Source organism: Eptatretus burgeri, chromosome 15 (assembly GCF_056783735.1).
Source record: "Eptatretus burgeri isolate ZD-2024b chromosome 15, Ebu_testis_v1, whole genome shotgun sequence".
In the NCBI taxonomy this organism is placed as follows: Eukaryota; Metazoa; Chordata; class Myxini; order Myxiniformes; family Myxinidae; genus Eptatretus; species Eptatretus burgeri.
This window is the reverse complement of record NC_140975.1, coordinates 69760870-69785568: the sequence shown is the minus strand read 5'-3', so window position 1 is coordinate 69785568 and position 24699 is coordinate 69760870. Positions and strand designations below refer to the sequence as shown.

General features: G+C 46.3%; 2 protein-coding genes across 6 annotated transcripts; both read right to left on the bottom strand.

Moving 5' to 3' along the window:
- Positions 1 to 1369: 1369 nt before the first annotated feature.
- Positions 1370 to 7437, bottom strand: RNF166 (ring finger protein 166). Its single transcript, XM_085856744.1, has 6 exons — positions 7105 to 7437; positions 3937 to 4093; positions 3450 to 3562; positions 3088 to 3199; positions 2870 to 2977; positions 1370 to 2471 (listed from the first exon to the last, which is right to left on the bottom strand). Exons 1-6 carry the CDS (start codon positions 7227 to 7229, stop codon positions 2406 to 2408), a joined length of 681 nt encoding a protein of 226 aa, XP_085712870.1. The 5' UTR covers positions 7230 to 7437; the 3' UTR covers positions 1370 to 2405.
- BANP (BTG3 associated nuclear protein) lies at positions 3957 to 24609 on the bottom strand. 5 transcript variants are annotated; one of them, XR_015051628.1, is made up of 11 exons: positions 24193 to 24535; positions 17225 to 17337; positions 16001 to 16203; positions 15722 to 15894; positions 15313 to 15552; positions 14960 to 15145; positions 14558 to 14703; positions 14209 to 14253; positions 13926 to 14060; positions 13469 to 13658; positions 3957 to 4093 (listed from the first exon to the last, which is right to left on the bottom strand). XR_015051628.1 is itself a non-coding variant. In XM_085856739.1 (11 exons), exons 2-11 carry the CDS (start codon positions 24263 to 24265, stop codon positions 13536 to 13538), a joined length of 1437 nt encoding a protein of 478 aa, XP_085712865.1. In that variant the 5' UTR covers positions 24266 to 24269; positions 24542 to 24609; the 3' UTR covers positions 13372 to 13535. The 5 variants fall into 5 exon arrangements, 4 of the variants coding, with proteins under 4 accessions (XP_085712865.1, XP_085712864.1, XP_085712862.1 ...); XM_085856739.1 differs by lacking the exon at positions 3957 to 4093 and adding an exon at positions 24542 to 24609 and having other exon boundaries at positions 13372 to 13658; positions 24193 to 24269; XM_085856738.1 differs by lacking the exon at positions 3957 to 4093 and adding an exon at positions 24542 to 24597 and having other exon boundaries at positions 13372 to 13658; positions 24193 to 24266.
- Between the last annotated feature and the right edge of the window lie 90 nt (positions 24610 to 24699).

Below are 24699 nucleotides of genomic sequence, written 5' to 3'. Positions count from 1 at the left end.
ACATACGATGAGGTTATGTATAACTTTACGCACAGACCTAATGCCCTACTTCATACAACCTCCTGGGGACAGGACCCCTAACTCACACATTTTAAATTCAATATTACACGACCATTTGTGATGACAACAGATTAAGCCCAAAATGTAATTAAACTTGTGTTGTATACATAATCAGAATCCACCACTTCCCCCACCCCACTACCCCCAGCTGTGTAACAATCAGATGGCCCCTTATTTGCTGCACTACCCATCATGGGTGAGAAATTGAGTGTTTGATCTTCTTGACCCGTGAAGGCAATCGTACACAACCCAATAAGCAATAAACGGTGTGCATGTTTTGGTAAGCCTGGTGTTGGCATCGCCGTGAAGGTGGCTGGCTTGGGACCTAAGGGTCCTGAGTTTGAGCCCCTGTTGTTAACCGTTGAATTAACACCAGGTTGGGTTGACAGCCTGTAATCCTTCCGAGGTTGGCCAAATGAGTACCAGCGTACTGGGGTAATAACCATTCGGAGTAACGTGTGTCGGAGTGGCGACCCGTCCAGGACTGTACTTGCCAATGAAACTGCCTCGGCAGCCCGATGCACTTTTACGGCACGAAAGGAATGGTATTATTACACGTTTTGGTGAAAGATCCTTGATCGATGTACAAACTCGTGTATGACATGCATCAAGGTTAAGCTACAAATATCAGGGTGAGCTGCAAACCACATACAGGAGAGCAAGTGCAGGCCTCAGCATGGTTGGACGGTCAATGGCAACGACGGGACCGTCCACGTTCAGAGCAATTCCACGGCGATTGTGCTGCCAATGGAGTATTTGAACACGTCTGCACAATGATCGAGGAGATGTTCACTGCGAGTCGGAGGACTACACAAGATAATCTGCAAAAGACACCCGGTTACTCTCTCCTTCACCTTGAAGGTGTCCCATCGACACAAACTCCAATGAGAAAGAGAGAGAGGACAACTACCTGATGCTGCACCAGCATGCACCTCAAAGTGCCAATAATACGGTTGTCTTGTCTACAGTGACGTGTCTCGCACTCCCTACATACACCCTTGTTGATGTTAAGACAAGGATGGTACAAAAGCCCGATTCCTTTTATCGCTCCCTCCACTCAATTGGTGAAAAACATCACGAGTGTCCTAGTTAAACGGTAGATTTTTCCCCGAAGGCCGCACAAGTTGTGACGGTCACACGGAGCTTTTCAAGTTTTCCACTGCGTAAGCAAAGTTTACGGTACGGCCAAAAAAAAGCAAAGTGACACCGTTTCCCATGGACCGTGGTCCTGTTTTTAGTCCACGTCAGGAGCTCCACAACCACCGGTGTACACGGAGAGCTCGTGCTTTAAACGCAAACGTCTCGCAAATGCCAGTCCAGCGAGATTTATTAGGGATACATCAAATATTACGAATTGTATAGGTACGAATACAAATTTTAAATTCGTATAAATAATAAGCAACTTTCACACTGCATTTTAATACCAATGCAGAGATTTCAGACTGTGCATGGAAAACAAAAGGCATTTGTCAGCAAAGCAACAGCATAGCTGCAAATCGGGCTATCGACCTCCCGCAGCCCGAAATCCACCTTCCTACCCTCGATTAAAACCTCACATCGAATACCAGGTAGAACACGAAAAGGGGAAGTCATCTCACAAGGTTCAACCGAGAACAAACTGCACTTCGCCGGCTCGCCATCCTTCGGCCATGCTCGCTGCAAGCCCGAGAAAATCAAACCCACGTGGGAACCATAAGGTGGTTCACAATTGTGGTTTACAGATCAACACAGATTTATATATATATATATATATATATATATATATATATATATATATATATATATATATATATATATATATATATATATATATGGATAAAGATAGACAGTAACTACAGAACTAAATAAAAATAACGGGATTACATGGAGGACGTGACCTCACAACCGACAAACGAAGATAAATGAGTTCCGATGGAAACGCTTATTTCCAGGCCCGAAAGGAACATTTTCTACAAAAATATAAACATCGTTCTTAATTGCAGTGCAAGACGTGAGCAATTGATGAGCTCGGTGTGTGCTAACAGAGAGAGAGAGGGGAGGGGGGGGGGGAGAGAAATATGAAAAGAATAGAGAAACAGACTGAGCTGTGAGAGAACAATAAATCACGAGTGATACAGATTAACCGGAGCTCACGGTGGTTAACTAGGCCAAAAATCATGGTTAACTAGACCGAAAATCATCAACTTCTTAAATCACCAACACTCATCAATCGTGACTCCCTCAATGTCCTTCACCGTACACAAAACCTCGTACCATTCCCAGCAAAATGGATGCACAAACTAACTGACAATCATTCCTCAAAGCTCGGAGCACCCTCGGATACCCGTCCGGGCCACTCTGTGATGTCACTTGTCACACAGCGAGCGCTCGAGCACCGCCTGCAACGTGGCCTCTTCGTCGATGGTGTAATCCTAGGCAGGGACACGCAAGGGGAGGCTAGAGGTTATGCAACCGTTTTATTACTTACACACGTGACCACGCGCATGCCAACAATCAAACGGGCGCGTGCCGACACGCACGGAGACCAGCGCGTCACAACACATGAACGTGCGTGCCGACACACTCGAACGTGCACGTGCCAGCTCGTGAATATGCACATGCCGAAACATGCGAACATGCATGTGCTGACATGCGAACACGTGTGCGCCAACACATGAACATGTGTGTGCGAACACACACACGCCAGTGTATAAACACGCGCATGCCAACAAGCACGAACAGGTGCGTGCTAACATGCAAACATGCGGCAGCATGACCGACACCCGAACACACACACAGATGCACACACACTCCCTCCCATTCCACCTACCACAAATGTATCGTATGAAAACTTGTGCCGGTGTACAAGGTGTTGGATGAAATTGGAACTTCTGTAGTTGGGGTCTCCCCATGGCATTGCCACGCACACTGGGCACACCTATGGGACGGCGCAACAAACATCTTCATTCGTTCAGCGCCAAGTGCATCCACCATAGGCATTCGTCCCACAAACATAACCCGTACGATTCTCCTTCGGCAAATACCCACCACTCTGGACGGATCGTCGCGGTGCTGGTCGGTGCAATGCCGGACCATCCCCGGCTGGTCCAGGTTTCGTAGGCCACAGTACGGGCACACAAACGTCAGTCGGTTCGTCATGCTGGTGTCGGCAGAAAGGTGAAGCAAAATATTAGTTCCCGTACCCCCCCCCCCCCACACACCCCAAAAGAGTTCAAAGGAAACCACTCGTCCCTGTACCAGCTTGTACTGGGAGGATGCTGTTTCACATCACCTTGCCTAGCTTATCAAAAGCTATCCGCATCCCACTATCCCAAATCAAAAACTTCCCACTATGTTCGAAAAACAAACCGAGGGGGTTAAGAGAAGCACGATTACGACACGCCACCTACTTGGGAGGATTCTGAGAGGTCGGAGCGATGGGTGTGAAAGGGGGACAGGTGTGTAGTTCATGCTGCAGGTGAGCACACGATGCTGCGTGAGAACGCAGCTTTGCCAGCGCAACCTGCATCGAGCACACACCACTTGGGTGTTAGTGTCAACAAGGCGATATAAAACACCGAGCATTCGTCATCATGAAGGCCACAGTTGTCGTCGCACTCACATGTCCATTTTCGCAAGTCTCTCGCGGCACGCATTGAAATGTTCCCGGTAGGTTCGAAATGACCACCAGGATGAAACGTTTATGGCTATGGTTTGTATAAATAAAATAAGTGTTCGTGACACATATACAGATTAGCTTCTGTGGTGATTGGCAAACTGATTCATGGTTTTTACAAGATAAAGATTACCTCCACCTCAATTTTCAGGTGAGCCGATGCTCAGAAGCATGAAAGTTTATGTCGTCAAACGTAAGTATAAATAAATCAGAGCAATAACCTTTTTCCCACATGCTTGACAAGGTGCTTTTGTGGCGTTGAGGTGCTTTTCCAGTGCGGCGGCACGCTGCAGACATTGTGGGTCAAAAGCAGAACGACAAAGGGCACACACAGGTGCGGCCAAGACCAGGTAGGGGTTTAAGCATTCCTCACAAAACCTGGGGGAGGAGAAAGGAGGGTGATGCTCATGCGAGACGTGGAAAAACACACACACAAACAAACACACACACACACACACACTCACACCTCTTTCCAACCACTCACTGAATTTTGTGTACTGATGCACCTCAAAGCCAATATCCCAGGAAAACTAGACAATTTGACGTCACGACATCGACCGATTATGGCTCCACCCATGTGAAGTCTGTGCATACTCTAACTTTCCGTCAGAGTAGTCATTGAGTCCGAGGTCATCTCCCTGATCAAGGTCCTTCTTGCTCGGTTGTTCAGTTTGGTTGGACGGCCAGCTCGAAGGAGAGTCTGGGTAGTTCCATATTCGTTCCATTTCCTGATGATGGAGCTCACTGTGCTCTTGGGAACTTTCAACACTCCAGTTATTGTTTTATACCCTTCCCCTGATCTATGCCTCCTCACAATTCTATCTCTCAGATCTGTGGACAGTTCCTTGGACTTCATGGTAGATGTTCTGCTCTGACATGCACTGCCAACTGTGGGGCCTTATGTAGAAAGGTGTGTTTCTTTCTAAATCATGTCCAATCAATTGAATTGGCCACAGGTGGACTCCAATCAAGTTGTAGAGACATCTCGAGGATGATCAAAGGAAATTGGATGCACCTGAGCTCAATTTGGAGTGTCAGAGCAAAGCGGTTGAATACTTATTGACTATCCTGGTGTTGGCTTTGTGGTTAGGGTGGCTGGTTTGGGATCTTAAGGTCCCGAGTTTCAGCATGCTTCCAGTCATGTATAAAAATGTAATACAGGCCGAGTTGTCTACATTTCCTGATAGCATGGCTGCAAGAGGAGACTTCAGTGACTGAAAGGGGGGGGGTGATTGTTGGGGTGCATTTGGCAGGAGCTTCAGTGAGAAAGATGGCTCAACTTGCTGATGTTTCACGAGTCACTGTGCCTGAAGTGACGTCGGCATGGAACTCTGAGGGAAAGACATCATAAGCAAAGGGCAACAGTGGATGGAAGCGCATATTCCAAGATCGTGATATCTGTGGCAAGCACTGACAACGTTCTGTGCATCCGCAAAGCAGGCGAGCAACTGCAGAGCAATTGACTGTAAATTTCAACCTGGGGCGCGAGCAACCAGTGTCATCAAAAATGATCCACCGAGAACTCCACATCGTGGGATACCACAGTCGGGTTGCAGTGCACGTTTGTGAGTCCAGTGGTGCAAAGGGCACAAGCAATGGACAACCGAGCAGTGGAGAAATGTGGTATGGTCAGATGAATCATGCTTCACCATGTTCTCGACATACGGACGAGTGCACGTGTGGCGCCAACCTCAATAACTCTACAACCCTGGGTACTTGGTTCCAACAGTGAAGGGTTCTGGTGGTTGTGTAATGTTGTGGGGTACATTTTCTTGGCATGGTTTGGGTGCAGTGATTCTCTTCGAAGGCAAGGTCAATGCCAATCACTACTTAATGGTACTGAGTGATCATCTTCCAGGATGACAATGCCCCGATCCACAGAGCACGCACGTGTGGTCGCCGAATGGTTTGATGAGCGTGACACTGATATTATCCCCATGTTATGGCCTTCTCAGTCACCAGATCTGAACCCAATGAAGGATTTATGGGATATTCGGGAATGACGCCCGAGACGACGTTTTCCACCTCAAACAGGTGTGAGTCGATTTAATTTCTCGTAGAAGAATGGTGCCGCATCCCTCCTGCAGAATTCCTGACGCTGGTGGACTCTTCTGTACCATGGTGCATACAGGCCGTACTGGCCGCATGAGGCGGCCCAACACCATATTGGTGACTTTACATTGGCGTTTCCATTCTTTGCTCACGACCTGTATAATTACCTTTCTGTCAGTTCACTTTACCCAGAAACCTTATCAGGCTTCACAGTTAGTGACTATTATGCTGACCTGTGGTTGATGGGGGAGGTGGGGGAGGTGGAGGGGGTTGAGGACTTGAACAAAGGGGAGTGGAGGACAGTTGCTGTTGAGGGGGCACAGAAGGGACAGAGTTGGGAAAGGGGGGTTGAGGATTTTGGGGGAGGGGTGGAGGATTTGGGTTTAGGAAGGAACTTGCAGATTTGGGGCTGAGAACTTGAAGAAGAAAGGGGTAGGAGAGGACAGAGTAGGGTTTGGGGGGGGGGGGGAGGGAGGTGACAGGACTGTGAGAGGGGGTTTGAAGATTTGGGGCTCGGAGGGTTGGGGGACTTGAAGTAACATTTTACACAATGAGGAAATTCCACGGATCCCAACTATGATGCTATTAAAGAAGATGCTTGGAAAACTCCCTGAATATTCTAAAACTCCACTGGGAACTAATTCCCGAACAACAGCTCGGTGGAACCAGGTGAACAGCTTGTACGTATGTCTGAACGTAACACACACACACACACACACACACACACACACACACACACACACACACACACACACACACACACAGACACACACACACACAGACACACACACACACAGACACACACACACAGACACAGACACAGACACAGACACAGACACACAGACACAGACACAGACACACACACACAGACACACACACACACAGAGACACACACACACACACACACACACACAGAGACACACACACACACACACACACACACACACACACACACACACACACACACACACACACACACACAGACACGCCGTTACACACACACACAGAGACACGGACACGGACACACACAGACACAGACACAGACACACACACACACAGACACACACACACACACACACACAGAGACACGGACACACACACACACACACACACACACACACACACACACAGACACACACACACACACACACACACACACACACACACACACACACACACACACACACAGACACACACACAGACACACACACACACAGACACAGAGACACGGACACAGACACACACTTTGTTATTGTGACGTAGCCTGCATTCCCAGCCAAGCCACCTCGCCCTTTGACCGCGTCCCTTCGGTGCCCCATTCCCGTGCGAGTCCTCACGTGTGGTTACAGGGAAGGATGATGGGTTTGCAGTAAATATCCAAGCAGATGGGACAACTGAACGTCTCGGACGCTTCTTCTTCCCGCGGCTGCGAGGCCTGAACGAGGCCTCGGAACATGGCCATTGGAAAAGGGAAAGAATAACGCGGGAGGGACGGCACCGGGTGGGGAGGAGGGGGGAATCAGGAGGGACGTGGGGACAAAGAGAAGGAGAGAGCAGGACGAGCCGATGAAAAAAGACGAACAGTGACTGTAGGAATCGGCAACAAAGCGGATGTTTGTGACGCGACCCCGGAAGTGGGGAACCCAGGGGAGGGTTGAGGGATTGGGGTGGGGGGGGGAGGTGAGGGGGGGGTTTGTGTTATCATGAGGGATTTCGTACTCATGGAATAAATTAACTTCGTACATTCCCGTCACATTCCTCTCCTCAGAGAGAGTGTTTGGAGTGTGTTTCTGATTGTTCTGCAGATATGAAGGTAAAATGTTTATTTTATGCATTTTGTTCATTCCCATCCCGAACCTGAGTGGGACCGCTCGCTCGGATCACACGACAGGATCAATGTCCTCCCTTTCCCTTCATCACAAACTTCACTTTTCATCAATGACGGACGAGAGGAAGATCATGATTAGTCGAGAGTTTGTTTCGCGACATCAGGACGGACAGAAAACTCGTTTACCCGGCACTGGGGTCACGTGTTGGAGAACATCATGACGGACGCAGGTAAATCAGCGAGGGGACGAGCAAGTAAACGGGGGATGAGGTATATCAAGGTAAACGGGGGATGAGGTATATCAAGGTAAACGGGGGATGAGGTATATCAAGGTAAACGGGGGATGAGGTATATCAAGGTAAACGGGGGATGAGGTATATCAAGGTAAACGGGTGATGAGGAATGCGAGGTAAAAGGGTGATGAGGTATATCAAGGTAAACGGGGGATGAGGTATATCAAGGTAAACGGGGGATGAGGTATATCAAGGTAAACGGGGGATGAGGTATATCAAGGTAAACGGGGGATGAGGTATATCAAGGTAAACGGGGGATGAGGTATATCAAGGTAAACGGGGGATGAGGTATATCAAGGTAAAAGGGTGATGAGGTATGTCGAAGTAAACGGGTGATGAGGTATGTCGAAGTAAACGGGTGATGAGGTATGTCAAGGTAAACGGGGGATGAGGTATATCAAGGTAAACGGGTGATGAGGTATGCCAAGGTAAACGGGTGATGAGGTATGTCAAGGTAAACGGTTGATGAGGAATGTCGAGGTAAACGGGTGCTGAGGTAGGCGAGGTAAACGGGTGATGAGGTATATCAAGGTAAACGGGTGATGAGGAATGCGAGGTAAAAGGGTGATGAGGTATATCAAGGTAAACGGGTGATGAGGTATGTCAAGGTAAAAGGGTGATGAGGTATGTCGAGGTAAACGGGTGATGAGGTATGCGAGGTAAACGGGTGATGAGGTATGTCGAAGTAAACGGGTGATGAGGTATGTCAAGGTAAAAGGGTGATGAGGTATGTCGAGGTAAATGGGTGATGAGGTATGTCGAGGTAAACGGTTGATGAGGATTGTCGAGGTAAACGGGTGATGAGGATTGTCGAGGTAAACGGGTGATGAGGAATGAAGAGGTAAACGGGTGATGAGGATTGTCGAGGTAAACGGGTGATGAGGAATGAAGAGGTAAACGGGTGATGAGGATTGTCGAGGTAAACGGGTGATGAGGAATGAAGAGGTAAACGGGTGATGAGGAATGTCGAGGTAAACGGGTGATGAGGTATGTCGAGGAAAACCGGTGATGAGGATTGTCGAGGTAAACGGGTGATGAGCCATGTCGAGGATGATAAAGGGTGTAATAATTGGGGTGATGATAAAGGATGTAATAATGGGGGTGATGATGAAGGGTGTAATAATTGGGGTGATGATGAAGGGTGTAATGATTGGGGTGATGATGTTGGGTGTAATAATGGGGGTGATGATGTGGGGAGGAAAGTAATTGGGGTGTTGATGAAGGGTGTAATAATTATGGTGATGATAAAGGGTGTAATAATTGGGGTGATGATAAAGGGTGTAAGAATTGGGGTGATGATGAAGGGTGTAATAATGGGGGTGGTGATAAAGGGTGTAATAATTGCGGCGATGATAAAGGGTGTAATCATTGGGGTGATGATAAAGGGTGTAATAATTGGGGTGATGATAAAGGGTGTAATTATTGGGGTGATGATAAAGGGTGTAATAATGGGGGTGGTGATAAAGGGTGTAATGATTGGGGTGGTGATGTTGGGTGTAATAATGGGGGCGATGATGAAGGGTGTAATGATTGGGGTGATGATAAAGGGTGTAATAATTGGGGTGATGATAAAGGGTGTAATAATTGGGGTGATGATAAAGGGTGTAATTTTTGGGATGATGATAAAGGGTGTAAGTATTGGGGTGATGATGAAGGGTGTAATTATTGGGGTGATGATAAAGGGTGTAATAATGGGGGTGGTGATAAAGGGTGTAATGATTGGGGTGATGATGTTGGGTGTAATAATGGGGGCGATGATGAAGGGTGTAATGATTGGGGTGATGATAAAGGGTGTAATGATTGGGGTGATGATAAAGGGTGTAATAATTGGGGTGATGATAAAGGGTGTAATTTTTGGGATGATGATAAAGGGTGTAAGTATTGGGGTGATGATGAAGGGTGTAATTATTGGGGTGATGATAAAGGGTGTAATAATGGGGGTGGTGATAAAGGGTGTAATGATTGGGGTGGTGATGTTGGGTGTAATAATGGGGGCGATGATGAAGGGTGTAATAATGGAGGTGATGATGAAGGGTGTAATGATTGGGGTGATGAAGAAGGGTGTAATAATGGGGGTGATGATGAAGGGTGTAATGATTGGGGTGATGAAGAAGGGTGTAATAATGGGGGTGATGATGAAGGGTGTAATGATTGGGGTGATGATGAAGGGTGTAATAATGGGGGTGATGATGAAGGGTGTAATGATTGGGGTGATGAAGAAGGGTGTAATAACGGGGGCGATTATGAAGGGTGTCATGATTGTGGTGATGATGTTGGGAGAAACACAGGTTTTAATCAATGAACCTCCTTTGTTAATTGTTGCTGTGAAAAGTAAAATCGAATCCTGCCTGTTGTTCATGCATAATTCAAGGATTTATTTCATGCCATGTTATGGACCTCAAGGGAAACGAGTGATGAGGGAGGGTGATTGAGCTCAATCATTGATGAGGGTTGTGCAAGTAATCCAGTGATGAGGGTTGTGCAAGTAATCCAGTGATGAGGGTTGTGCAGGTAAATTAGTGATGAGGGTTGTGCAGGTAAACCAGTGATGAGGGTTGTGCAGGTAAACCAGTGATGAGGGTTGTGCAGGTAAACCAGTGATGAGGGTTGTGCAGGTAAATTAGTGATGAGGGTTGTGCAGGTAAACCAGTGATGAGTGTTGTGCAGGTAAATTAGTGATGAGGGTTGTGCAGGTAAACCAGTGATGAGTGTTGTGCAGGTAAATTAGTGATGAGGGTTGTGCAGATAATCTCCAAATCGCTTTTAATTGAATATACAACTTCAGGCATTTTCTAAACTCAATACATTATACGAAAAATGCAAACCCCACTCATAACCCCCAACTCCCACCCCGAACCCTCAATCCCTCCCTCCACAAAAAAACTCATTTCAGTAAAGTTCAGAACATGCTCTCATGGAAAAACGGATTCTGAAAAATAAGGTTTTAAAATACCATAAAAAATGGAAAACGATAACGAGATCGTGACAATGAAGGGTGCAGTAATCGGGACGATGATGAAGGATGTAATAATGGGAGCGATGATGAAGGATGTAATGATTGGGGCGATGATAAAGGGTGAAATAATGGGGGTGACGATAAAGGGTATAATGATTGGGGCGATGATAAGGGTGTAATAATTGGGGCGATGATAAGGGTGTAATAATTGGGGCGATGATGAAGGGTGTAATAATTGGGGCGATGATGAAGGGTGTAATAATTGGGGTGATAAGGGTGTAATAATTGGGGCGATGATAAGGGTGTAATAATTGGGGCGATGATGAAGGGTGTAATAATGGGGGCGATGATGAAGGGTGTAATAATTGGGGTGATAAGGGTGTAATAATTGGGGCGATGATAAGGGTGTAATAATTGGGGCGATGATGAAGGGTGTAATAATTGGGGTGATAAGGGTGTAATAATTGGGGCGATGATAAGGGTGTAATAATTGGGGCGATGATGAAGGGTGTAATAATTGGGGCGATGATAAAGGGTGTAATAATTGGGGCGATGATAAAGGGTGTAATAATTGGGGCGATGATAAGGGTGTAATAATTGGGGTGATGATAAGGGTGTAATAATGGGGGTGATGATGAAGGGTGTAATAATGGGGGTGGTGATAAAGGTGTAATGATTAGGGTGATGATAAAGGGTGTAATAATTAGGGTGATGATGAAGGGTGTAATAATTGGGGTGATGATAAAGGGTGTAATAATGGGGGTGATGATAAAGGTGTAATGATTGGGGTGATGATAAAGGGTGTAATAATTGGGGTGATGATGAAGGGTGTAATAATTGGGGTGATGATAAAGGGTATAATGATTGGGGCGATGATAAGGGTGTAATAATGGGGGTGATGATAAAGGGTGTAATAATTGGGGTGATGATGAAGGGTGTAATAATGGGGGTGATGATAAAGGTGTAATGATTGGGGTGATGATAAAGGGTGTAATAATTTGGGTGATGATAAAGGGTGCAATAATTGGGGCGATGATGAAGGGTGTAATAATGGGGGTGATTATAAAGGGTGTAATAATTAGGGTGATGATAAAGGGTGTAATAATTGGGGTGATGATAAAGGGTGTAATAATTGGGGCGATGAAGGGTGTAATAATGGGGGTGATGATAAAGGGTGTAATAATTTGGGTGATGATAAAGGGTGCAATAATTGGGGCGATGATGAAGGGTGTAATAATGGGGGTGATTATAAAGGGTGTAATAATTAGGGTGATTATATAGGGTGTAATAATTAGGGTGATGATGAAGGGTGTAATAATTGGGGTGATGATAAAGGGTGTAATAATTGGGGTGATGATAAAGGGAGCAATAATTGGGGCGATGATGAAGGGTGTAATAATGGGGGTGATGATAAAGGGTGTAATCATTAGGGTGATGATGAAGGGTGTACTAATGGGGGTGATGATAAAGGGTGTAATAATTGGGGTGATGATAAAGGGTGTAATAATTGGGGCGATGATGAAGGGTGTAATAATGGGGGTGATGATAAAGGGTGTAATAATTGGGGTGATGATAAAGGGTGTAATAATGGGGGTGATGATAAAGGGTGTAATAATTGGGGTGATGATAAAGGGTGTAATAATTGGGGTGATGATAAAGGGTGCAATAATTGGGGCGATGATGAAGGGTGTAATAATGGGGGTGATTATAAAGGGTGTAATAATTAGGGTGATGATAAAGGGTGTAATAATTAGGGTGATGATAAAGGGTGTAATAATTGGGGTGATGATAAAGGGTGTAATAATTTGGGTGATGATAAAGGGTGTAATAATTAGGGTGATGATAAAGGGTGTAATAATTTGGGTGATGATAAAGGGTGTAATAATTTGGGTGATGATAAAGGGTGTAATAATTTGGGTGATGATAAAGGGTGCAATAATTGGGGCGATGATGAAGGGTGTAATAATGGGGGTGATGATAAAGGGTGTAATCATTAGGGTGATGATAAAGGGTGTAATAATTGGGGCGATGATGAAGGGTGTAATAATGGGGGTGATGATAAAGGGTGTAATAATTTGGGTGATGATAAAGGTGTAATGATTGGGGTGATGATAAAGGGTGTAATAATTTGGGTGATGATAAAGGTGTAATGATTGGGGTGATGATAAAGGGTGCAATAATTGGGGCGATGATGAAGGGTGTAATAATGGGGGGTGATGATAAAGGTGTAATGATTGGGGTGATGATAAAGGGTGTAATAATGGGGGCGATGATAAAGGGTGTAATAATGGGGGCGATGATAAAGGGTGTAATCATTAGGGTGATGATGAAGGGTGTAATAATGGGGGGTGATGATAAAGGTGTAATGATTGGGGTGATGATAAAGGGTGTAATAATTGTGGTGACGATGAAAGGTGTAATAATTGTGGTGATGATGTTGGGAGAAACACAGGTTTTAGTCAATGACCCTCCTTTGTTAATTGTTGCTGTGAAAAGTAAAATCGAATCCTGCCTGTTGTTCATGCATAATTCAAGGATTTATTTCATGCCATGAACACACGACATTGGACAAATTCCTATTGGCAGGCGATCTGTACAAGCCTTTGAACTCAGATGCAGTTTACATGGGAGACGTTGCGTTAATGACGCGCGATCCACTGATGCCTACGCCCAACGAGTCCCGGTGCAGCCTCAGGATGTGGAAGGCACATTGGGTAAGTGAAGTTGCAAAAGACCAGAGGCTTGGCCGTGGACCGTCTCAAGCTCCGGTTCCAGCTCCGTGGAAACCCCTTCCCTCTCGACCTCAATGAGCGCCTGCAGAGGAGACAAGGGTTAGAGAGGATGAGGTGTGGAGGGGATGAGGGGTGATTTGCAGAAGGGAAGGTAGGAATGGTGGAGACATTTAAAAGTAGAATCATGGTTCGAGGTTCCAACTTTGACTGACTTGACTTCATGGCTATTCAATCTACTTGAAACAATCTTCGTTTGCTCTCACACAGCCCTATCCAGACTATAACCACTCCTCTCTTTAGAACTGCCAAACTCGCATATATCCCGAGGTTCAGGTTCTTGGCAACTTACCGTCGCCGGTTGGCTGCTTTCAGCCGATTCTTCCTGTGCCAATTGCACGTACTGTACTTGGATGGAGCCAGAGGGGAGAGCAGAACCATCAGACGAGCCAGCAACACAGTCAGTGCCGGCCGTCACTGCGATCAGCTGGGGGAGTTAAATAAGAACGATATTTGCTGTCAGCCCGACCAATCCCTTCTTACATCACATTTACAATCTCACCACTGAACACTAACTCCCCAGCACAGACTACTGCCAAACCCCTCAGATCAGATGACCTGAGCTGCATTCTTACCTGTCCATCTTGGCTCACATGCACTTGGTGAATGTGAATGTTACCCTGAAGGTTTATGGGTGGGAAAGGAGATAAGAAAGGGAGGGAATTCATTTTAATTATAAAATCAATATCAAAACACCCGCTCTCACCATCAATAGTATACATGTACGTATGTATATATATATATATATATATATATATATATATATATATATATATATATATATATATATATATATATATATATATATATATATATATATAAAAAAATAAAATATATATATGTATATATATATATATATATATATATATATATATATATATATATATATATAAAATCAAGGGCCTGCACACTGGGGTTCCCCACCGGAGGCAGAATTTGTCCATCTTCCCCCAGCTGTTGTATGTGGACCTCTTGTCCACTTGCCAGAGTGTAACTTTGCACCCCTGCTGCGGAGACGTCCGGTGCTGTGCATGTCATGTCTGAACAGTTCATGTCGGAGCAAGCCACTTCTGTGTGAAACACAAGTGGAGAGCACGCACGCACGCACGCACGCACGCACGCACGCACGCACGCACGCATGCACGCACGCACACACACACACACACACACACACACACACACACACACACACACACACACACACACACACACACACACACACACACACACACACACACACACACACACACACACACACCGCACAGTGAGGACAGTAATGTAATTGCAAATCATTCCATTTTCCCACTGCTAGCATCAGCTAAGTACCATTGGTTTGAATGCTCGGAGATGCTGGGGCGCTGACAGGATTTTGTGCACGTCGAGAAAACCCCTTAACGGAAAGGCTCTGCCCACGCTGCTTGCGTCTCCATGCTGTGCGACATTTTGAATCGATGCTCTGCTTAATGCGGTACCAATCGCCTTCTGTGATCCCAAACTTGTGGAATAAGTGGCCTGAGGTGCGCAAAAGGACAGTGGGGTTCGGTATATTGAGGAAAGGATCAGGGAAGGGAAACATGTGCCCTGGGATAAGGCCAGCCGAAGGGGGAGGGGGTGGGGGATGCGGGATCGAGAAAAATAGACCGAATAGTCCTGAATGAAAGAATGCCTGTGGTACTCACAGCGGATGCCATAGATCATGAGTGGATCGAGCTGTTTTTTGCCATGCTTTCCTTGGCCTGACAGGTTTGAAGCAGCCTGCACCTCTCGATGGAACAGGTAATCGAGCAGAGTGAGAGCTACCTTTTCGGCTGTGCGACACGAATTGGAGATGTGGAACATATCACTGGGTGAAATGGGGCAGCGTACACGGAGCTCCAGGTTGTTCTCGTCCCCGAGCCACGAGCCGTCAGGGTAGTCATCTTTGGGAAAGGCACAGGGATTTGTCCGGCTAAGTTGGAGAAACAAACTTGAGTAACATGGAGATGGAAGAGTGGAAGGGGGTTTTTAGGATTGTGTCAGGCTTTATTAACTCAGCAACTAAGGCCAAGCCAAAGCATTCGCTCAATGAAATAATCTGCTGCTGAGCACCTTCACTGTTGAGGGTAATAAAGGTCACTTTGGCACCACGTAAAGGGGAGGTCGACAATCCGTTGGAATTTCCTTCTCCCGTCTCCGATCCACTCCCTCCGTCCTCATTGGGAAGGTCATCTCCGTCTCGTACTCGAACTACGATGGGGCCGTGGCGCCTGCCGGGAACACAACTGGGAAAGGACGCGTGCCGAGTGAGCATGTGCCGCTTACTTTCCCATTGCAAGTCAACCTCTGAATACATTAGGGATTACGATCAGGGTTACGTTTTGCACCCACCTGCGAACCTTCATGTTGGACTGGGTGACCCCCCAGGGGGAGCCGGCTACCATAGGCACCTGCATGGGTGCCGACGTTGTCTGCGACAACATGTGATCCAGTTTATCCTCCATCTGCTGGCAGCGTTTCTCCAATGCCACCAGCTTGCTCTCCACGCTCTCCAGGCGCTGGCAAATCGTCTGGTTGATGCTGAATAGGATTGTCTGCAATGCAGCACAAAATAGGAGAGAGAGTTATAGAGAGTTATAATGTTATATGACAGAGAGTTATTATAAAGTTATATAACGGAGAGTTATAATGTAAAAAATGATAATGGAAGGCTTGGGGGAATTGCAAATGATGATGCAATACAACTACTTGTACATGTAGACATGTTATGATATGCCTGGTGTTGGCTTAATGGTTAGGGTGGTGGACTTGGGATCTGAGGATCCTGAGTTCAAATCCCACTCTCCTTTTGAATTAATACCAGGTGGGGTTGACTGCCTGTCATCCTTCCGAGGTCGGCATAATGAGTGTCAGCCTGCTGGTATCCTGTGTCGGAGTGGTGACCCGTCCAGGACTGTGTTCAATAGCCAAGAAGACTACTTAGGCAGCACTAATGCTCTGCACAGAGTATGGTCCCAATGGATGGATGGAAAAGAAAAAGGATTCGATGACCTTGATCATCCTGTTATGGAGTCATGTAAATTTGCTCGACATTTAATAGTGTTTTGTAGTTGCCAAGGTGGTTAGAGACCACAAACGGTCATTGTGAGACAAGGTGGTGAAGTCGATGCTCAATGCAGGCATTTAAGTTTGGACCAAGATATATCCCACAGGAACAGTCAGCTTATCGTCCCTTCCAAAGGATGGCATACTCCATAATACAGCACCATCAGGTTGGCACCGCTTCAGAACATCGGATTTAGTTGGATCCAGCTTGATCAAGGGTCAAAGCCCGAATAAACAGCTTCAAGGCAAGACAGATATGAAGTTGGCTATTGACATCACATTGACTCCTGCAAGTTTTTAAAGATTCCTGATGAGTGAGGAATAACAGTCAGTGAGTCAATAAAACCTCCATGTGACATCACCGTCATTTTGTAGTGTGACATCAACGATGCACATGAGAAGATGTACAAGTGATGCAAGTTCAGTCATGGCGCTCATGGGTTATGATAGACACCGACACGAAACGAGTGGTTCTCGTTAAAGAGTAACCAAGAAGCCCCCAGGCCAGACCTTTACTGTAGCTTCCTGAGCCTGTGCAGAGCGGCAGAGATCCACCCGTTTCCTCTTAACACTGGCATTCCCATCATCATTTGAAGTCACCATCCGACCCCTCAACTTAATATCTGGGATCAAAGAGGAACAACAAGTGGAAACAAAGTGAGAGTATGTATCTTGGATCAACAAAACTATATATCAACTGGAAGGGCACTCCGTGGAGCGCAGACCTCCGCCACGTAATGCCCGATCCACGAGAACACATCGGGCCCAATCATTACCTTTTTGAGATATCATGTTATACAGTATGAAATCGTTTTTGGCCCTATCTCTCAATGGTGAAGAATCACTTAAAAAATTAAATAATTCTCGTATCCAGATCCTGATTCGGATCTTCATCAAAGTCGAATCAAATTTTCCTTGTTATACACCCAACCTGTCCACCAAGTTTCATCCGAATCCGTTCACAGCTTTTTGAGATATCGTGCTATATATAATTTTTGGGCCGATCTCTCAATGGTGAATAATCACTTTTAAAAATTCTCGTAGTCGGATCAGGATCCGGATCTTCACCGAAATCTAATCAGTTCGTCCTTGTCACACACCCAACCTGTCCACAAAATTTAATCCGGATCCGTCCACAACTTTTTGAGATATCCTGTACACAAACAAACAAACAAACAATCAAATGAAATTGCTCGTTGAGCAAAGAATTACCAGAATAACTTTGTCATATCTCCATGATCTCTGAAAAAACCAAAAAACTGGAAATCAATTTGGTTCTTACAAGTCGATAGTGCTACTGTTTAATGAGTTATAGCACTTAGTTTGGTCATGATCATAACTTAGAAGTAAATCGGACTTAAAGTGGCGTTTTTATTGCGATTTGAAAGTTTTGACCCGACCCCCCCCCCAGACATTCGACCCCCGACAGCTAAGAAGGGTGTTGGTGTGACACCCCAATGAGACATATGGTTGGATGCAGAATTGGAAGATGCACATTTTGGATTTGGTTTGAAGTCGATACGACCATTTTAGTTGTCGTTAGTGCGAAAATAAGAATTTCGGTTTTTCGGTGACCTTGACCTTGTCCTTTGACCTAGATTTACCAAAAACGACAAGTGTCTAAGTTGGACAATGGCCGACGTCTGTACCCAGTTTGGTCATGATCGCTGAAATGGTGTGGCTGCTACAGGGTAAACAAACACACAAACAGACAGACAGACACACAGAATGACACACACAACCGACCAACATAATTGCCGAAATCCGGAGGATTCCGGCAATTGACAAACAGATCGGGGTGAAAACATAACCTCCTTCACCTTCGTTGGCGGAGGCAATTAGCACAACACACGGGGAATGGTGGAGGGCAGGGGCTAACAGCTACACCAAAGAGAAACAACACAACCACTCATGATCACAATACTTTATTATAGACAATATAGTGTTACGAATTTGGAAGCCTTTCGCACACAGACCCTCAGCGATCCGCGTAGTTCAGTTATTTCGTTAAGTATGTGTTTATAGTCAAGGTCCCGTCCTTCTGTCTAATGGGTTAATTAAGTGGATGTGCGCTGCGAGTTATTTTATAGTTAGAGTTTATACATCAACCACAACAACATACATCTTCACTTCTTCCACCATCGCCCTCCCTCATGCGCATGCGTGACGAACACAACCGTGGGTGGGGCCCACTCCCTCTTTAGCCAATTGGTAAGGAGCGGGCGTCTCACCCGCCCCGTCCCTCACTCAACCCGGTCGCCATTACGCACGTGGTCTTAGGTGAGGAGGTTGGCAGAGCTACAATCGCCTCAGATCGGGACTCCACCCAGAAGGGTGGGAGTTGCCCCGCCTACCGTGGGCCTGTCCAATGAGGGACGGCCAACGAATCGCGCGACGCAACCGTCCAATCAGGAGGCGAATGGCCAGGGAAAAAAAAATTCCTCCCACCTCACGAGAGGAACGAAGAACGGTCGGGGCGATGATTCGGGCTGGGTACCCCTCGCCTGGTGTCGTCTGATCGGTGGAAGTTTTTTTCGGCCTTGATCGCCTGCCGCCTCATCGTCTCGCCTCATCCGCCTACGTGCTTGGCTGGCGTCCGTCGCTCTATCCCTCGTCCCTGGTGCTTGGTGCTGCGTGGAGGTGGTGGGTTCGAGTCCCGCCAAACGAGTTCGACCAGACCGCATGAGGCAGGCAGGTGCAAGTGCAGACTCTTACCCTCAGCTCGCCTTCCCTCCCGAGCTAAAGGGCCAAATAAAGGCCGCGGCCACCATTTATTTTGGGTGTGTGCGTGTGTGTCTGTGGGCCCAGTCGAGAAGTAGCAATTGTTTAAGTGCCCTGTACATTACTTGCATTCCTTCTTGATAGTCGGTTTAACTCTGCTCTTTTTGTGCTCCCCTGCCCCATTATAAATAAACCCCGATTGTTCAATGTCCCAGCTCGTTGTCTGTCACTTTCTTTCATTCGTTTAGCACGGTGCGTATTGGGAATTAGGGAGGCCTTGTTGCTGCAATTGTTCATTTGGACCAACAGATCTTGGGAATCGCCACTCAGTTTACACCCGGATCGGGCTCGGTAAACGGCCCGTTCCACCCGAGGTCCGTCAAGGGTGTGACCTCCCTGGTAATTTGACGACGTGGGTACTTAGGTATATTGAAATTTGGCTAGTAACCCTACCCCACGCCGTCAGAGAATTGGCGAGTATGGTCCTTAAGTGACCCGTGACCTTCGGAGTTGTCCGAAGGTTACGACCTGCGATTCCAGGTGTTCGGTGGGAGACGGCTCTACTGCTCCACCTGTCGGCCGTTCCTCGCCACCAACCCCCAGCCCACAACAATAGGACCTACCAACAATAACATAAAATACCTTTGGCTGAGATTATCCAAACATCATGCTCGTACTGTTATTTCATCGCACAAAGGAACTTCCACCAACTAAAGACCACATTAACCACAGCTTGGTATAACCTGCACCCTGATAAGCTGTTAACCACAGTTCGGGATTACCTGTACCTTGAGCAACTGTTAACCACAGTTTAGTACAACCTGTATGCTGACCAGCTGTTCACCACACAGTTTAGTATAACCTGCACCCTGATCAACTGTTATCCACAGTTTAGTATAACCTGCATCCCAATCAGCTGTTAACCGCATAGTTTAGTACAACCTGCACCCTGATCAGCTGTTATCCACAGTTTGGTATAACCTGCACCCTGATCAGCTGTTAACCACAGTTCAGTATAACCTGTACGCTGATCAGCTGTTAACCACAGTTTTGTATAACCTGTACCCTGATCAGCTGTTAACCACAGTTTTGTATAACCTGTACCCTGATCAGCTGTTAAACACAGTTTAGAATAACCTGTGCCCTGATCAGTTGTTAACCATAGTTCCCGTAAACTCGTACCCTGATCAGCTGTTAACCACAGTTCCCATAAACTTGTACCCTGACCAGCTGTTAACCACAGTTTAGTATAACCTGTACCCTGACCAGCTGTTAACCACAGTTCCTGTAAACTCGTACCCTGATCAGCTGTTAACTACAGTTTAGTATAACCTGTACCCTGACCAGCTGTTAACCACAGTTCCCGTAAACTCGTACCCTGACCAGCTGTTAACCACAGTTTAGTATAACCTGTACCCTGATCAGCTGTTAACCACAGTTTCCGTAAAGTTGAACCCTGACCAGCTAACCACAGTTTAGTATAACCTGTACCCTGACCAGCTGTTAACCACAGTTCCCGTAAACTCGTACCCTGATCAGCTGTGAACCACAGTTTACTAGTTTAGTATAACCTGTACCCTGACCAGCTGTTAACCACAGTTTAGTAGAACCTGTACCCTGATCAGCTGTTAACCACAATTCCCGTAAACTCGTACCGTGACCAGCTGTTAACCACAGTTCCCGTAAACTCGTACCCTGACCAGCTGTTAACCACAGTTTAGTATAACCTGTACCCTGATCAGCTGTTAACCACAGTTTCCGTAAAGTTGAACCCTGACCAGCTAACCACAGTTTAGTATAACCTGTACCCTGACCAGCTGTTAACCACAGTTCCCGTAAACTCGTACCCTGATCAGCTGTGAACCACAGTTTACTAGTTTAGTAGAACCTGTCCCCTGACCAGCTGTTAACCACAGTTTAGTAGAACCTGTACCCTGATCAGCTGTTAACCACAATTCCCGTAAACTCGTACCGTGACCAGCTGTTAACCACAGTTCCCGTAAACTCGTACCCTGACCAGCTGTTAACCACAGTTTAGTATAACCTGTACCCTGATCAGCTGTTAACCACAGTTTCCGTAAAGTTGAACCCTGACCAGCTAACCACAGTTTAGTATAACCTGTACCCTGACCAGCTGTTAACCACAGTTCCCGTAAACTCGTACCCTGATCAGCTGTGAACCACAGTTTACTAGTTTAGTAGAACCTGTACCCTGACCAGCTGTTAACCACAGTTTAGTAGAACCTGTACCCTGATCAGCTGTTAACCACAATTCCCGTAAACTCGTACCGTGACCAGCTGTTAACCACAGTTCCCGTAAACTCGTACCCTGACCAGCTGTTAAGCACAGTTCCTGTAAACTCGTACCCTGATCAGCTGTTAACTACAGTTTAGTATAACCTGTACCCTGACCAGCTGTTAACCACAGTTCCCGTAACCTCGTACCCTGACCAGCTGTTAACCATAGTTCCTGTAAATTCGTACCCTGACCAGCTGTTAACCACAGTTCCCGTAAACTCGTACCCTGACCAGCTGTTAACCATAGTTCCTGTAAAGTCGTACCCTGACCAGCTGTTAACCACAGTTCCCGTAAACTCGTACCCTGACCAGCTGTTAATCACAGTTTAGTACAAGTCGTACCCTGACCAGCTGTTAACCAGTTTCGTATAACCTGTATCCTGACCAGCTGTTAACCACAGTTCCCGTAAACTCGTACCCTGACCAGCTGTTAACCACAGTTTAGTATCACCTGTACCCTGACCAGCTGTTAACCACAGTTCCTGTAAACTCGTACCCTGATCAGCTGTTAACTACAGTTTAGTATAACCTGTACCCTGACCAGCTGTTAACCACAGTTCCCGTAAACTCGTACCCTGACCAGCTGTTAACCACAGTTTAGTATAACCTGTACCCTGATCAGCTGTTAACCACAGTTTCCGTAAAGTTGAACCCTGACCAGCTAACCACAGTTTAGTATAACCTGTACCCTGACCAGCTGTTAACCACAGTTCCCGTAAACTCGTACCCTGATCAGCTGTGAACCACAGTTTACTAGTTTAGTATAACCTGTACCCTGACCAGCTGTTAACCACAATTCCCGTAAACTCGTACCCTGACCAGCTGTGAACCACAGTTTACTAGTTTAGTATAACCTGTACCCTGACCAGCTGTTAACCACAATTCCCGTAAACTCGTACCCTGATCAGCTGTGAACCACAGTTTACTAGTTTAGTATAACCTGTACCCTGATCAGCTGTTAACCACAATTCCCGTAAACTCGGACCCTGACCAGCTGTTAACCACAGTTCCCGTAAACTCGTACCCTGACCAGCTGTTAAGCACAGTTCAGTAGAAGTCGTACCCTGACCAGCTGTTAACCGCAGTTTGGTATAACCTGTACCCTGACCAGCTGTTAACCACAGTTCCCGTAACCTCGTACCGTGACCAGCTGTTAACCATAGTTCCTGTAAAGTCGTACCCTGACCAGCTGTTAACCATAGTTCCTGTAAAGTCGTACCCTGACCAGCTGTTAACCACAGTTCCCGTAAACTCGTACCCTGACCAGCTGTTAACCACAGTTTAGTATAAGTCGTACCCTGACCAGCTGTTAACCAGTTTCGTATAACCTGTACCCTGACCAGCTGTTAACCACAGTTCCCGTAAACTCGTACCCTGATCAGTTGTTAACCACAGTTTAGTATAACCTGTACCCTGATCAGCTGTTAACCACAGTTTAGTATAACCTGTACCCTGATCAGCTGTTAAACACAGTTTAGTATAACTCGTACCCTGACCAGCTGTTAAGCACAGTTCAGTAGAAGTCGTACCCTGACCAGCTGTTAACCGCAGTTTGGTATAACCTGTACCCTGACCAGCTGTTAAACACAGTTCCCGTAACCTCGTACCCTGACCAGCTGTTAACCACAGTTCCCGTAAACTCGTACCCTGACCAGCTGTTAACCACAGTTTAGTATAAGTCGTACCCTGACCAGCTGTTAACCAGTTTCGTATAACCTGTACCCTGTCCAGCTGTTAACCACAGTTCCCGTAAACTCGTACCCTGATCAGTTGTTAACCACAGTTTAGTATAACCTGTACCCTGATCAGCTGTTAACCACAGTTTAGTATAACCTGTACCCTGATCAGCTGTTAAACACAGTTTAGTATAACTCGTACCCTGACCAGCTGTTAAGCACAGTTCAGTAGAAGTCGTACCCTGACCAGCTGTTAACCGCAGTTTGGTATAACCTGTACCCTGACCAGCTGTTAACCACAGTTCCCGTAACCTCGTACCCTGACCAGCTGTTAACCATAGTTCCTGTAAAGTCGTACCCTGACCAGCTGTTAACCACAGTTCCCGTAAACTCGTACCCTGACCAGCTGTTAACCACAGTTTAGTATAAGTCGTACCCTGACCAGCTGTTAACCAGTTTCGTATAACCTGTACCCTGACCAGCTGTTAACCACAGTTCCTGTAAACTCGTACCCTGATCAGTTGTTAACCACAGTTTAGTATAACCTGTACCCTGATCAGCTGTTAACCACAGTTTAGTATAACCTGTACCCTGATCACCTGTTAACCACAGTTTAGTATAACTCGTACCTTGATCAGTTGTTAACCACAGTTTAGTATAACCTGTACCCTGATCACCTGTTAACCACAGTTTAGTATAACTCGTACCCTGATCAGTTGTTAACCACAGTTTAGTATAACCTGTACCCTGATCACCTGTTAACCAGTTTAGTATAACTCGTACCCTGTCCAGTTGCCAACTCTCCGACAGCGATTTGAATGACGTCCATTTCGTCCATTTTTGTCCGCTCGGACATCCTGCTGTGCGACACACCAACAGCACACATGAGCAATCGCGGACACAAAAGGCATTTTATTGATTAAACACCAACCGGTACTGGAAGCAATTTGCGGAAGGGAATAAAAGGTAAGATTTGTGATAAACGTGGACAATGAAGGAGGAGGCTCGAGTGAGGAGGTTGAAAAAGCGATAAATGACATTGAAAAGGTAAAAAGGGGTGAAACAGTGAATGAAACATCGTGAAACAAGAGAGCGATATCTCTGTGATCATTCTCTTCCTATCGCGTCAAACCCGCAAATCTCGTTTAATGGCGGCCACGCGAGACTTCCGGCGCGCCGGAAACAGGCCCGGTCGGTCACAATAACCCGGAACAAGTAACTCTCACTCATCTCCATCTCTTTCCAACATAATTTATTCAAAGGGTGCGAATATTTCAAAGTTTTCTTTAA

What these genes read in the sequence shown, in the direction of transcription:
- RNF166 (XM_085856744.1), bottom strand. Translation starts at nt 7,229, where the DNA reads ATGGCCATGTTCCGAGGCCTCGTTCAGGCCTCGCAGCCGCGGGAAGAA. An exon ending in ATCCTTCCCTGTAACCACAC is followed by an intron (nt 4,094 to 7,104) that starts GTGAGGACTCGC and finishes CTCCTCCCCCAG; the next exon opens with GTTTTGTGAGGAATGCTTAA. An exon ending in TTTCATACGATACATTTGTG is followed by an intron (nt 2,472 to 2,869) that starts GTAGGTGGAATG and finishes GTCCCTGCCTAG; the next exon opens with GATTACACCATCGACGAAGA.
- BANP (XM_085856736.1), bottom strand. Translation starts at nt 24,295, where the DNA reads ATGTGTGCTGTTGGTGTGTCGCACAGCAGGATGTCCGAGCGGACAAAA. An exon ending in TATTACCCTCAACAGTGAAG is followed by an intron (nt 15,553 to 15,721) that starts GTGCTCAGCAGC and finishes CCTTTCCCAAAG; the next exon opens with ATGACTACCCTGACGGCTCG. An exon ending in ATGTGAGCCAAGATGGACAG is followed by an intron (nt 14,061 to 14,208) that starts GTAAGAATGCAG and finishes TAACTCCCCCAG; the next exon opens with CTGATCGCAGTGACGGCCGG.